This window comes from Myripristis murdjan, chromosome 5 (genome assembly GCF_902150065.1).
Source record: "Myripristis murdjan chromosome 5, fMyrMur1.1, whole genome shotgun sequence".
NCBI classification, from domain to species: domain Eukaryota; kingdom Metazoa; phylum Chordata; class Actinopteri; order Holocentriformes; family Holocentridae; genus Myripristis; species Myripristis murdjan.
In genome coordinates, this window is record NC_043984.1 from 14,470,577 (window position 1) to 14,483,815 (window position 13,239).

Consider the following 13,239-nt stretch of genomic DNA (forward strand, 5'->3'; position numbering starts at 1 on the left):
TTTGCTCGTGACTTTTCCTCTAGCGCCACCATCAGGATAAAATGTATAGATCTCATTCTCTGACTACTTGCATTCTCCAGACATGCAACAACCCAGTGGGGCATCAGCCCATGCCTTTTGAAGAATACTGAATATTGGCTTATTGTACAATAGAATAGAATAGGATATGTGAAGAGAGATTTATTTTGGAGAGTTGTGGGGGATCTCGACCTCATTCAAGCAAGAGAAGAGCTTTAACTATAGCATCAGTATTACTAATTTCTTAACATCTCACCCTTCTGATCACTTTCCTTCTGATTGTATTTGTCATTAAAATTGTCAATTTCAGACTGAAATGAATCTAACTAATCTACCTAATCTCTCTAACTAAACTAAAATGAACTAATCATGTCCAGTAGATGTCCAGTAGTGACACTTTTCCATGTAACAGTTTCAACACGGGCACAGCAGTGTTGTACGGGTGTTGCATGGGGAGGCAGAAGTGACTGCATCACTGCTGTCACATCTGAAGTGGAGGGGGAGAAGTGCAACCAGAAAAGCATGATGAGGACGCCTGTGAAGCAACAGGAAATCATCTGCATCTGATGTCTGCCAGCTTACACACACACACACACACACACACACACACACACACACACACACACACACACACACACACACACACACACACACACACACACACACACACACATAGATATGTAGAAGCTTACATGCATCAGAGAACATATATTCATGCACATGAGCACAAATGCAAACGTTTATAGGCACACACACCAAAAAAAAACATTAGAATACACATGCAGAAAAACAAGAAATAAGTGACACTGTGCACACAAGCACACAGACACACGGTGACACACAAACCACATGACACTTAGCTGTCTGAACTTTTGCTGAGCTCAGACACTGTCAGAGAAGGAAAATGTGTGTGTATGTAGTTCCCTTTCTATCGGTCATCACTTCCTGGGGAAAAGCATGACCACACACACACGCACACGCACGCACGCTACACACACACACACACCACTCTCCTCATCTCCTCTCCCGTCGCTGTCACTGTCTCTGTCACTGTCACTAGGCAGGGAGCTGGCAATGAAAGCCCTCTGAACCTGAAAAGGAGACGGGGTGAGTGGACAATGAAGATGTGTTCTGTGTTGAATTCTGTGTATGTGTGTGTGTGTGTGAGCGAGAGAGAGACTTAATGATATCTTTATGTCATCTTAATAGTCTTTACCAACACCATTTTGCACTCTGATTTGGGTCTGTAGGTATGCTGTGTTCACTTCAAATTTTATCCAGTATATGTCTGAGATTAATCAGTGCTTGTCTTTGAGTTGGGCTGACCACTGTAAGTACCATCTGTCTGCCACTGGCTGTGCTTGGATACATTTATATTTTAGCTAATGATGTTGATGTTTGGTAGCACTGGTCATACTTAAAAATGTGCCTGTCTCAAAAATTTCAGTCACCCTCCACTAATCTCACAAGATTGTGAGCTGCTATATGCGTGCGTGAAGGCAAAGGAAGGCAAACATCTAGAATCATCGATTGAGTGCCTAAAAATTGTTTTTGGTAATTATATTTAGAAGTGACAGCTAGAGGTGTTGTCTTCTGTCTCGAACAACACTGAGGTATCCGTTAACATCTCAGAAAAGATGCTTTTGTGTTTCTGATCTCTGTAAAACATGCATGCTTGAAAAATCTGCAGGTAAAGCAGATTTTCATCAACTTGTGTCTCTTTTGCTGGAAATGTTACCTCCCCCTCAGCTTGACTTCAGTTTGACCTGCTGTTTCTTTTAAATCAGTGCTCCACTTTCCCAGCGGTTGAAATTGAAGAGTAAAAATTAGATGATGAATCAGAGAAGTCTGAGCTGGTTGCTGTTTCACTCAGTGTTGTGCCATCCAGACAGAGATTGTGGTTTCCAAGCCCCCATTCTCCTAAACTTTGAAGTTAAGCAGGTTATAGCAGTCACTTTGTGCATGTGTGTGTGTATGTGTGTGTGTGTGTGTGGGCCGTATTTGTGTGAGTTTTGGGCATGAGTAAATTCAGTACCAGGTAAGCCACTGGGTTCTGAGACATGATGGGACTTTCATTTCTGCTGAGAGGACATCTACCCGTGGCTGACATGTTCAGCCATTTTAGATGCACCAGGTTTTCTGTTAATCTGCGGTTTGATAGTTCAGATAAACAAGGGGAAAGCCCACTGTGTGTCGCCTACAGGCTCGACAAGTCAAATCAAGGTGCAATTTTTGAAGGGGGGAAGGAGGATGTCGTTCGCTGTAGCGTGGATTATAGGCGTGCAGTGTTGTATATTGTGTAGATTTTTTTTTTTTTTTTACTTGTAACATACAGTACCTGCTCACTGCGCTCCTTGATAAAATCAAACCAGCGGCCGATCAGGTAAAGTTGTCATGCTTTCATGTTTTCAAATCCGATGGCAAAACTTAGAGAGCAGTGCGACCGATGACCAATACATATTGCCAACATCATGCTGTTCTTTTATTTTTATTTGCTTATTTTTCTTAATTTATTTGTTTTTGGCATCTAAATAAAATGCATACATTTATTGATACCAACAAATGCAGTGCACTTATTTTAAATTAAAAAAAATGTATCAACTACATAAATGCCCACAGGTAGGAACTTTGTTTTTTTTTTTAAAAAAAAAGATCCTCTCAAAATGCCAGATATGAGCCTGTCTATCTCTCGATCTCTATGTTAGGCAAAATATTTACATTGACTTTTAATGTGCATTAATATGCGTTGTAGGGCCCATGATTTATATGATGCAGAAAACATGGATGGAATGGCAAGATTTAATAATGAATAATGAAATCAATAATGGAATCAACTGTAAGACACAGAATAGCACAGTATCTGCCAAAATGTTAGAAATCAGTGTTTTCCCTTCCAACATAAGTTTTATTTTCACAGCGCCTAAGACGAATGAACAGGAAAAAAACTCTCTACCATGTCTGGGTGTAATTTACGGGCACATTGTTGCAGCATCTTGTGTCCTCTGACTGCTGTCTGTGTTTCACGGAGGGCGGGGCTCAGCTCCTCGTACACACACACACACACACACACACACACAGAGGCAGTGCACTAGCAAGAAGAACTCATCACTTCAACAAACTCTTTTATAATCACTGAAGCACTTTCTTTGATAAAAAAAAAAAAAGTGCAATGTTGTGTTACAAATTCATTGATATTCATTAACTTTTGAATATTTTATTTTTGAATTGTTAAAATTGTATTCATGAATTTCATAGGGCCCTAGCTCTGGCCCGATTAAATAAATAAATCTGAATTTTTCAAATAAAGCACTGCATTATCACAGCACATCGGCTTGTCAGTGTACAGTCTGCTGAGGATTAAATAGGCAAAACACAGAATCTTTTCAAAGAAATTGAGGGCACTGAGAGGCAACCATGAAGGCGGGTATTTGTCTTTTTTAGTCACTGATACTGAACCACACACTGTTTTACATGATGAGGTCAGGAAGTCACCAAGCTGTGTGCTCTCTCTCTCTCTCTCTCTCTGACTCTCTCTCACTGAGTGCTGAGAGGTCATGATAGATTTAATACCCTTGCTTTACGCAAATGCATGCATGCACACATACACACACACACACACACACACACACACATGCACAACTGCAATGAAAGAAAGGCCTCACTACACTAACAGCCACGTTCTTTTAAAGAGGAAACTGATATTTTGTACTCACAGTCTTTTAAAGGAAATAACAATATAATAATAGTAACAACAGTAATCTTCATTTATATAGTACTTGACAATGTTGTCAAGTCAGATCAAATAAATAAGAATTACAGCAGTATAAATAAAGAAAAGTAAAGTGCATTGCAATGATCTAGCTGAGAATAGACGAAAGCATGTTCAACTTTTTATAAATCAACAATTGATTGATCAGCAATGACCGAATTTAAGAGATAATGTTGAGCTGAAAAACAACATTTGTGACTTGATTGGGCGCCCTGGTGACTCACTGGATGAGAGTGCGTACCACATGTTGGGGCTGGGTCTTGATTGTGGCATCCAACCTCAAATATTACCCCTAAATTTTTAGCAACCTACTTAAAACCAAGACCAGCACCAAAAGAGTTGATGGAATTTGGGGACTGAACAGAATGACCTCAGACTTATCATCATTAAATTTAAGAAAATTTTTGGACATCCAGGATTTAATATTTGAGATGCAAGTGGTACGATTTGCTAGGCTACTAGGATCTGTGAGTTTTAATGGAATGTATAACTGAATGTCATAACCATAAAAGTGGTAAACATATCATGATTCTGAATAACCTGGTCAGGAGGCAGCATGTGTACAGAGCACAGATGGGGGCCAATAACAGAGCCTTGAGGGACACCACAGGAGGTAGAGTTACCCAAAGCAACAGAAAAGTAATGTTGGAGATGCATGGGGGTGATAAGATGAGAGCCAAGCCCTTTAGACTTACCCAAGTTTACAAGCGATGCAAGAGGATACCGTGATCAAATGTGTCAAAAGCAGAACTTAAACCTAAAAGAATTCTAAAAGAATTTCAATGAAGCGGTCACCTCCGTGAGCAGTCAGCAAACAGGTTCTGGTAGGAACTGTATGTGTGTTAGCCTCAACAAGAGCTGTCTTGGTACTATGAAGTGCTCTAACACCAGGCGGGAAACTGTTAAAAACAGTTATTCACAAAAAACATCAGTTTGGATGAAATTACTTTCTCCAGAACCATAGACCAAAAGTCCATTTGGAGTTTGGTCTGCAGTTACTTAAGGACAGGGAATCCAAATTAGATTTCTCAAGCAATGGCTGAACAACAACATGTTTAGAACTGTCTGGAAAAGGACCACAGCCCAGAGAATTGTGAATAATTTGCATAATAACAGGGATGACAGTGGAAAATGCCTCTTTGAGCAGTTTGGTGGGGTTGATTTCTAAAATGCAGGAGAGGTTCATATGGGAGACTGTGCTCTGAAATTGTGATGGTTTGAAACTGAGAAGAAGAGGCAGAATTGAACTGATAAATGGAAAGAATGCAAGGATCAGGATGGATTTGGGGCCTGATATTTTCCACCTTATTTACAAAATGAATGAGAAATTTATCAGTCAGCTCAACATCACGTACAGGAAACAAAGTGCAGGGAGTACTGGAGACAGAATCAATTACCCTAACAAGAACTTTCAGATTGTGGCTATTTCTAGAAATCAGTTCAAAGAAACAGGCCGATCTCACATCCCTAACTGCTTTCTGATGAATCAGCATCTAGTTTTGAAGGGTGTTGTGTGCCATTTTGGACTTGACAGTAATGTCATTAAAATTCCCTGCATAGTCTTTTAAGGGCTTGAGTGTGATCGCTCAGCTAGAGCAGGGTATTTGATTGTTCTTTACTAGTTTTGAATGATGCGTTTTGGTCGAGGACAGATAGGCACTAATCATGAAATGAATTTAACAGGGCATCTGGATTGAGAGGAAATATAGCGGAATCGAAGGAGGATGACATCACAGAATTTAGCTGTAGAACCAGCACTGAAAATGTGAGAATGTGTAGTCACGTTGAGACTATGAATAGAGAGCCATAGTGGAACTTTAAAAAGAACACCTCAATGGTCAGCTACGAGTATATCCACTATATTAAGACACAAACCTTGAGAATAGAACTAAGATGTGACCTGAGACAGTTTAAATGAGGTAAAAAGAGTCTGCAAGATCTTAAAAATGAGAGGTGAAGGAATGGGAGGGACAACATACATGAATATTAAAATCACCAAGAAATGTCCCGTAAAAACTGAGAGGAACTATGCTGAGCTGTGTTCATGACTTTTCAGGAGGATACATATTTAAGTTGGCGTGTATACAGTTTACTTACTTTATTGCAACTTTTTACAAGGCAAGACAGGCATGATGCATGACATTATAAAAAAAAAAAGTCATCCTTTCCTAATCCCATTTCAAATATGTATTGTAACTGAACCAACTAATAAATTGTAAGCAACAGAATATGCGCTAATACTGTATTAAAATATGTTTCTGTGTTGTTGAATCCAAGATTTTCAGGTTTGACAGTTGGAGTGAAACGCTCACGCTCAGAATGGGAGCATAGTTTTCATTCAGACAGAAAAAAAGATAAGAGTGGTGATGCCTCTGAATGCAGTGGGGCAAGTTCTGCCTTTTGTCTCTCACATTACTAAATATACCAGACCGGCTTCTGTGTTGGCTTTTCTCGTGCCCATAACTCCTTACCTCGTACATTTTCCTTGCTTGACTGCTGACGGACTCTTACTCTGTGGGAGTGAGGTTTCCGCACCCTTAGGAAAAAAAAAATATCACAGTGGATTTATCAAGTGTCAGGGTTGAGTTACATCAGTGCTTTGTGCATACTTTTTGAGTTTTGTTGTGATTTTTTTTCTTTGTTTTTCTGTAAATGTTTCCCATTTCCTCATAAAAAAAAAAAAGACGATAGACAAGATAACATGGGAACACAGCAGACTAGACTAGAATAGAATAGAATAGACTAGAATAGAATAGAATAGAATAGAATAGAATAGAATAGAACAGAATCAAGGGCTTTCAGCAGTCTCAGTGCTGCAGTCCAAACCTCAGACTTTGCCTCAGTCATGCTGGACTGAGTCGTTGCCGTTGTGAAGAAATATGAATATAAAAACACTGCATTCCTTTTGCAACCATGTCCCTGAAGGAAAGATTTCACATCTCACTGTTGACCTCTCGCTTTTTTCCACTGCTCTACCTCTTCCCTGAACTCCTCCTTTTATGCTGGAATAACAACATTGTTACCACTCCCCAAGTTAACGTTAGATTATGATTTTGTATATAATCCAGCTGTTGCTGATCTGCTACCAAACAGGGAGGGAAACTGTCTTTTCTCCAGTCTTACTTGAGGACTTCTTTTTTGTCTTTTTATCTAAACGTTTTACATGGGAAACATGTTGCCATAGCAGTCTTCGTCTGCAGACACAGTACCGTGGCGTCATAGATAGAGCAACTTGCCAGACCTGCCTACCAGTGTGGCATTTTGTCATTGTGCTGTACTTAAGACATGCACAGATAGAAAATACTCCTACGTGTTGTACACTGCAAGACAGGACTTAACATGTGAACATAAATTTTTGGAGCCAGCGAGAGACTGTGGGCGGCAATGTTACGCACATATGCACACACACACACACACACCTTCATAAGCACACAGGATAGCCATGCCTTTTGTTAATGCACAAAGCCTAAACGATACCAATCATCTGTCATCTTTTCCAGGGTTTGACAGAATGTTTGCCCACACAGCATTCACAGGTACAACAGAATAACTCAGCTGAAGATCTCCTTGTGTAGCTTGTTTGGTTTGAATATTGAGCAAGATGACGGTTACAACGGACAAAACTGATTCAACAGATTTTAAACTCTTCCTTTCAATTATTTCCCCTTTATGTGCGCTGTCAGCGGTGCCCTTTTTTCATATAAATATCTTGATATATCTTGATATATCTTGATTCAAGCACCTTGGTTGAGCTGTTTTCCTTTTCCTCTTCATGTGTGGCGGTGGTACTCATTTCTTCAAGAGATGGGATTGTGATCTGATTTCGGAAAATGCTCCATGGACTTGCTCTCCATCATACCCCACCACCCGCCCCTCCACCCCCCCTCTTTATCTCTCTCACTCTGTCTCACCGGACCTGTCTCTAACATATGAAGACAAGCCAAAAAGAACACAAGTTCCTCCAATGTTTTATTTTAACTCTGGATTAGGTGGCTATTGGCCAACAAATGGAAAAATAACTGGCGTTCTCTGGTTATTAATAGTCAGCATTTTCCCCGCAATACTTTCCAAGTCATTTCTAAATAGCGCATTTGACTTCCGTTCTCCTGTCCAGCCCCCTCACCCCCTCATCTCTCTGGCCCGTGGCGAAACAATGTCACCGTCATTGAATTTTAAGTGGATCCACCGTTGACTTTCTTCGTCCCATTCCAAACAACTGAAGAGGCAACAATAAGTGATTGAGAGAGGAGGATGTTTGCTCAATGCTGATATTTTGCCAGGTCATTTGGAGCTGTTTCAGTTCACCTGGTTCCCCAATGCCATGTGATTATTCCTCTTATAGATTTGTCCTGTTGTATTATCCATCAGATTCTTTGACACATTTTCCCAAAGCAGGCATTAGAGACTGATTAGAGGAGGTTTATTTTGAGATTTGATGTTGATAACAAAGGGTTTTCTGGCAGACCAGGTGGTTGAGTCTCCAGAGCCTCAACTCTGTTCTTTCTGTTTCTTCTCTTTTTCAGCTTGCCTTTAGTCTAAACAATGGGTTTCCAAATCTTGTAATTGCAAGGACCCCCCCCCCCCCCCCCCCCCCCCCCCCCCCCAACAACAACACATACAGACCCTCATTTGATAAACTTTTGTCCCACACACATTTTTTTTGTCTTAGAATAGAATTGCATGACTGTTCATGTTATATTTAGGGAGATATTAGTGAATATAATCATTCTTATGGCCTTATTTTAACCATTAAAGCATACGATTAGAGTAATAGTGAAATTAAGCTTTATTTTGCTGAGAGCCCTGAACCATCTCAAGAGCCTTTAGATTGTCCTGGACCCCAATCTAGGAACCGCTGGTCGAAATCAAGGTGGGATTACAAGCGTGAGAGTGACCTTCTCCTTTTTTATAATTCTTTGTTGGGTGAATCTTTTGGAGAGAGGTGCAAAATAATCTGGCAATATGGTTTCTAACATTTCAAAGGCAGATTTTAAGATTTTTACAGATCCCCAAGCTTCCAAATCAGGTTGCATGAAAAGATCTCTGATTTTATTGAAACAGATCATAAGTGTCAGCATTTTCTTGCCAGTGTCAGAATTTTCTAAGTGCTGAAAAATCTATGTCTATGTGTACCATGATTTAGAATATATTTGTATTATGTGTACATTTAGGAAATGTGGTATTGTCTTGGGTACAATAGATATGGGTACTTTTAGCACTGAATGAGGTCTGTACCACTGAGTATTGAAACATATGTTGAGGTAAACGGTGCCAGGTTTCAACACCTCTGCGTTGTTCCGATTTAACCAAGCCCCAACTGCAGCCAGCAGACAAACCTGACCCACACTGATCTTACTTTGAGCTGGTCACTGTTTCTGTTTTTAGCAGATTAGCTAACACCAGTCAAAACAGAGCTTTCAGTCTGAGTCTGACATCTGCACATTGGCTGAATACAAAATCCAAACTCCTGGTGAAAATCATAGCCCGTTGAGTCACTTTGACTCACTGAACCATGTGCGAGTCTTGTCTTTCTCCCCACAATGTATTTATGACAATGTAAAGACAGTAACCCCCCCCCCCCTCAAAAAAAAAAAAAAAAAAAAAAAAAAACATACAATAAAGATTGTTGCCTCATGAAAAAAATTATTTCACACCAGGAACAGAATCAAGGTAGAAGAACCAGAACCGGTACCCAGAATCTTTAGATGGTGCCCAACCCTAGTCTTTGGCCCCTCGCTCCTTGAAAACACACTGTTTCTGTTGTCGTGACCCACTTTACATTGCCACTTTACAAGCTGCCTTAACCATTTATGCATTATTAACAACATATTTTTACTTATTTCTGCAATAGTGTTCATCTGTGCTCAAACTTTTCCTTGAAAGCTGTTTCTGATGTCGGAGACTTTCACGTGGACTGTGGTCGTGTTCAATAATTCACCGTGAGTTGGCAGGCATGAGGAGTTAACGTTAGAGTCTGTTCTCTGGTCAGACATCACTGACCTGTGATGACTGAACTTGGACATCTGAGGACACGTTTGTCTACCTCGGTGTGACCGTCTCTGGTGGTACTGGCACAGTTAAAAGTAACTAATTCTTCCCTTTCTATGAAAATAAAGCTACATGTCTAGAGGGAGTAGTGTGATTGAAATAAGACAGCTGCCAGGACAACTAATATTTATTTTTTTTTACTCCTAGGATAACGATGCTGACCAAAATATTTCCACAATGTCAGTGCAAAATTGTTGGAAGCTTAGCAGAGATCCCGACCCCAGAATGTCACAACAAATTTCCAACCCAATCCTCAATTACTGATCAATAACATATCCCAATGCTTGGCAGCACAGTGCACACCTGTCCAAAAGCTAGAATCCTAGATCCTTGGCCTCTGGCAGACTAAGGCTCAAACAGTCCTACTTTCCATGTCCTTTGATTGGGCAATCACATCACGAGCCACCCAGACAGCAACAGAGGAAGACGATGTTTTGAGCAGGGGAGGCGTGCGTCAGTGCTCGAGTTCGTCTTGTACTCATCGTGACACAATCTGCCTCCCTGTTTACTAGATAACAGACAGAAATGAGCTGGAGGACCAGGGGAACTCATAATAATGTCTGCATGTGGAGCGTGTGTGTGTGTGTGTGTGTGTGTGGATGTTTTGTTTTTTGTGTGTGCATCTCAATGTGTCGCTGTACCTGTTGGTTTTTCTATATATATTTTTCATGATCATCTCAGGCTGCCTTTCCCTATCACACCCCCCACTCTTTTTCTCACTTTATCTCTCCCCCTCCCTCTCACTCTCATCCTCCCTCTGTCTTTCTAGCTCTCCCTCTTTCCCTCCCACTTCCTCCCACCCTCTTCTTTACTTCTAGTGTTTGTTTCTTTTAAGGTCATGCAGTCAGTGAAGGATATTGCATCAGCTAAAGCGCCGCTGTTTCATGTTTCTCCACAGTAGACATGGTGGACACCCAGCAGCTCTTAGCCTGGCCTGTCGGTTTCAGTCTGAGCACCGTGGACCTGCCCGAGCTGGATGACAGCTCCCACTCCCTGGACATGAAGCCCTACTCCACCTTAGACTATGCCATCATCTCCTCCTCCTCCTCCTCTTCCTCCCTCCTGTCCTCTCTCTCTCCCCCGCTCCCATCCTCCATGTCCTCCAGCGGCGTGGCCTATGACCTCAGTCCGCCGCAGAGCGAGGACCACCTGGCCAACATGGACTACACCAACATGCAGGGCTACAGGACGGATCTGGACACATACAGTAAGCCCAGCCTCTCACATGGCTTCGCCCAGAGCTAGAGACATCCGTCTACACTCTCATGCCTGACAAAATGCACAGTGAGCGTTAGTTTTGCTAACAAGATTTAGTTTCTGAAGGTACAGACTGAGTCAGTGGTGAGTTGTTTCAGTTCCAGACAGTACAAGGTTAACAGGTTTCTCACATGACAGACTCTAGATACACTTCATTCAGCGTAGAACCAGTCAAGATACTGATTTGGGCCACTGCTCATAATGTTTGGATATGGGCTGTAGGAGATTGGGCTGGGCAGTAAAGCAATAACAGTAATAATAACAATATATGTTTGATAAAATGTCAGTAAATTTAATATACAAACTGTTGAATACACAAATTGCCAATGAAGTTCCAACAACGACAGAGGTTATGTTTCAGGAGACACACACCACACACAGGAATGGCACACTGTGTTATTTTGGAAGGCTAAAGGACATTAGCATAATGATAATGGTTACCATTCTCGTTTCTTCAGACTCTACTCAGAAGCCAAAATGTAGCCTGTCTATGTGATGTAATAACCATTTGATGCATATTGAGATAATTAATCAAATGATATGGTAAATTTTATTGTGACAGCACCTCTGGCCATATCACCCATTCCTAAAAGGAGAGTTAGATAAACCAAACAATGAAGTACCGTAAGACACAGAGCTACCCATTTTCAATAACCCAGACAGGCTGGTGTGAAAAGAGAAGCTTGAAATGTAGAGTTTCCCATGCTGTTTATAGAGTCTATATATGTTATTTTTTTTCATTTCATGTTTAATCCTTTGAACTCCTTTTAAGTCACTTCAAAGTTGGCAAAGACACTTTTTCCATAATGTATGACAATGACAGGTCACATGCTTTTTCTGTATCTGCTGGTTGCAACATTTCACTGAAACCACATCACACTGATTTATGGTTGCCCCATTACATTGAATTGAAAATGCTGAGATGTCTTTCATTATTTTATACACATTTCCCTATAACTCAGCAGGACATAACTGCTATCATCTCTCTCTGTCTGGCGAGGTGGCTTCATACCTGTCTGACTATTTGTTTCTCTGTCAGATTCTATAAAACTGGAGCCGGAGTCTCCTCCGCAGCACTCCGACAGCCCCCAGTTCTCCAAGCTCCATGACGACACATCGTCATCATCGTCAACTGCACTGAACATTGAGTGTCGTGTGTGTGGGGACAAAGCCTCGGGATTTCATTATGGTGTTCACGCCTGTGAAGGCTGTAAGGTAGGACTGAAAGATACAAAGTATAAGAATGAAAATATTTAAAAAAAAAAAAAAAAAAAAAACGTCCATACATGGGCAGCCTAGTGGCTCACCTGGTGGAGCATGCACCACACTGCATTATGGATGGCAGCTGTGACCACTAATCCATAAATGGCAACTAATGTTGAGCAAATCAGGGAAGCGCTTGTGGCTTTTATGCTTTTATCTCTCTGTGTGAGAGGATAACCAGAATCTTAAGCACTGTCTTTCTTGCAAAGTAAATTTCAAACCAGACAGCATTATTCCCATTGAAAAGTGTCATTTCATTAAAGTACTCATTCTTTGTTGCGATGAGTGTACACAAAGATGATCGATCAAGGTCCCACTTCCTGCTGCTTTACAGTTCAGACTCTGAGAGGTAGGCGTGAAACATAAGTTATACTTGATGCATTGATGCATCAAGTATAACTTCTACCAGTTCAAATGAATCATTCTGCAAAGAGAAATAAAGAGAAAAAAGAAGTACCATACCAAGTATCATAAATTGAAACTCTCGTTCTTGCAGTTCTTTTGTATAGGATAAATAATGCTGAAGTAAGTTTTATTCTTTTTCACATTTCAGAAGAAAAAGGCTGGTCTTACATAGCTGCACAGTACTGAACTGACTGCTTCACTTGGCATGAATTTCAGTTTACAAACTCAAATCGAACTCAGTTGTTTCCAAAACGAAAAGTTGCACTTAAATCAAATCACCAACGAGGGCCCAAGAAACACTCTGTCCACCAATCATTTCAGAGCATCACATTTTGCCTTACGATAAACCTCTTCACCAATACTGCAGCACACTGGTGGCAAAAGTCGTAACTCAGTAACTAAGTGCAGCTGCGGTACAGATTCATGAAAGCAGAGCGCTGCAGCCACTGGTACGTTTAAATGTTCAAATTAATTTGTCA

General features: G+C 40.8%; 1 protein-coding gene across 1 annotated transcript in view; it reads left to right on the plus strand.

Annotated features, from left to right (window-relative positions):
* Positions 1 to 13,239, plus strand: part of pparg (peroxisome proliferator-activated receptor gamma) — a 44,287-nt gene that overhangs the window by 11,882 nt on the left and 19,166 nt on the right. Inside the window, exons 2-3 of the mRNA XM_030052636.1 lie at positions 10,734 to 11,042; positions 12,132 to 12,307. Of these exons, the coding sequence (XP_029908496.1) occupies positions 10,734 to 11,042; positions 12,132 to 12,307 (485 nt within the window). The remainder of the gene's footprint in view (positions 1 to 10,733; positions 11,043 to 12,131; positions 12,308 to 13,239) is intronic.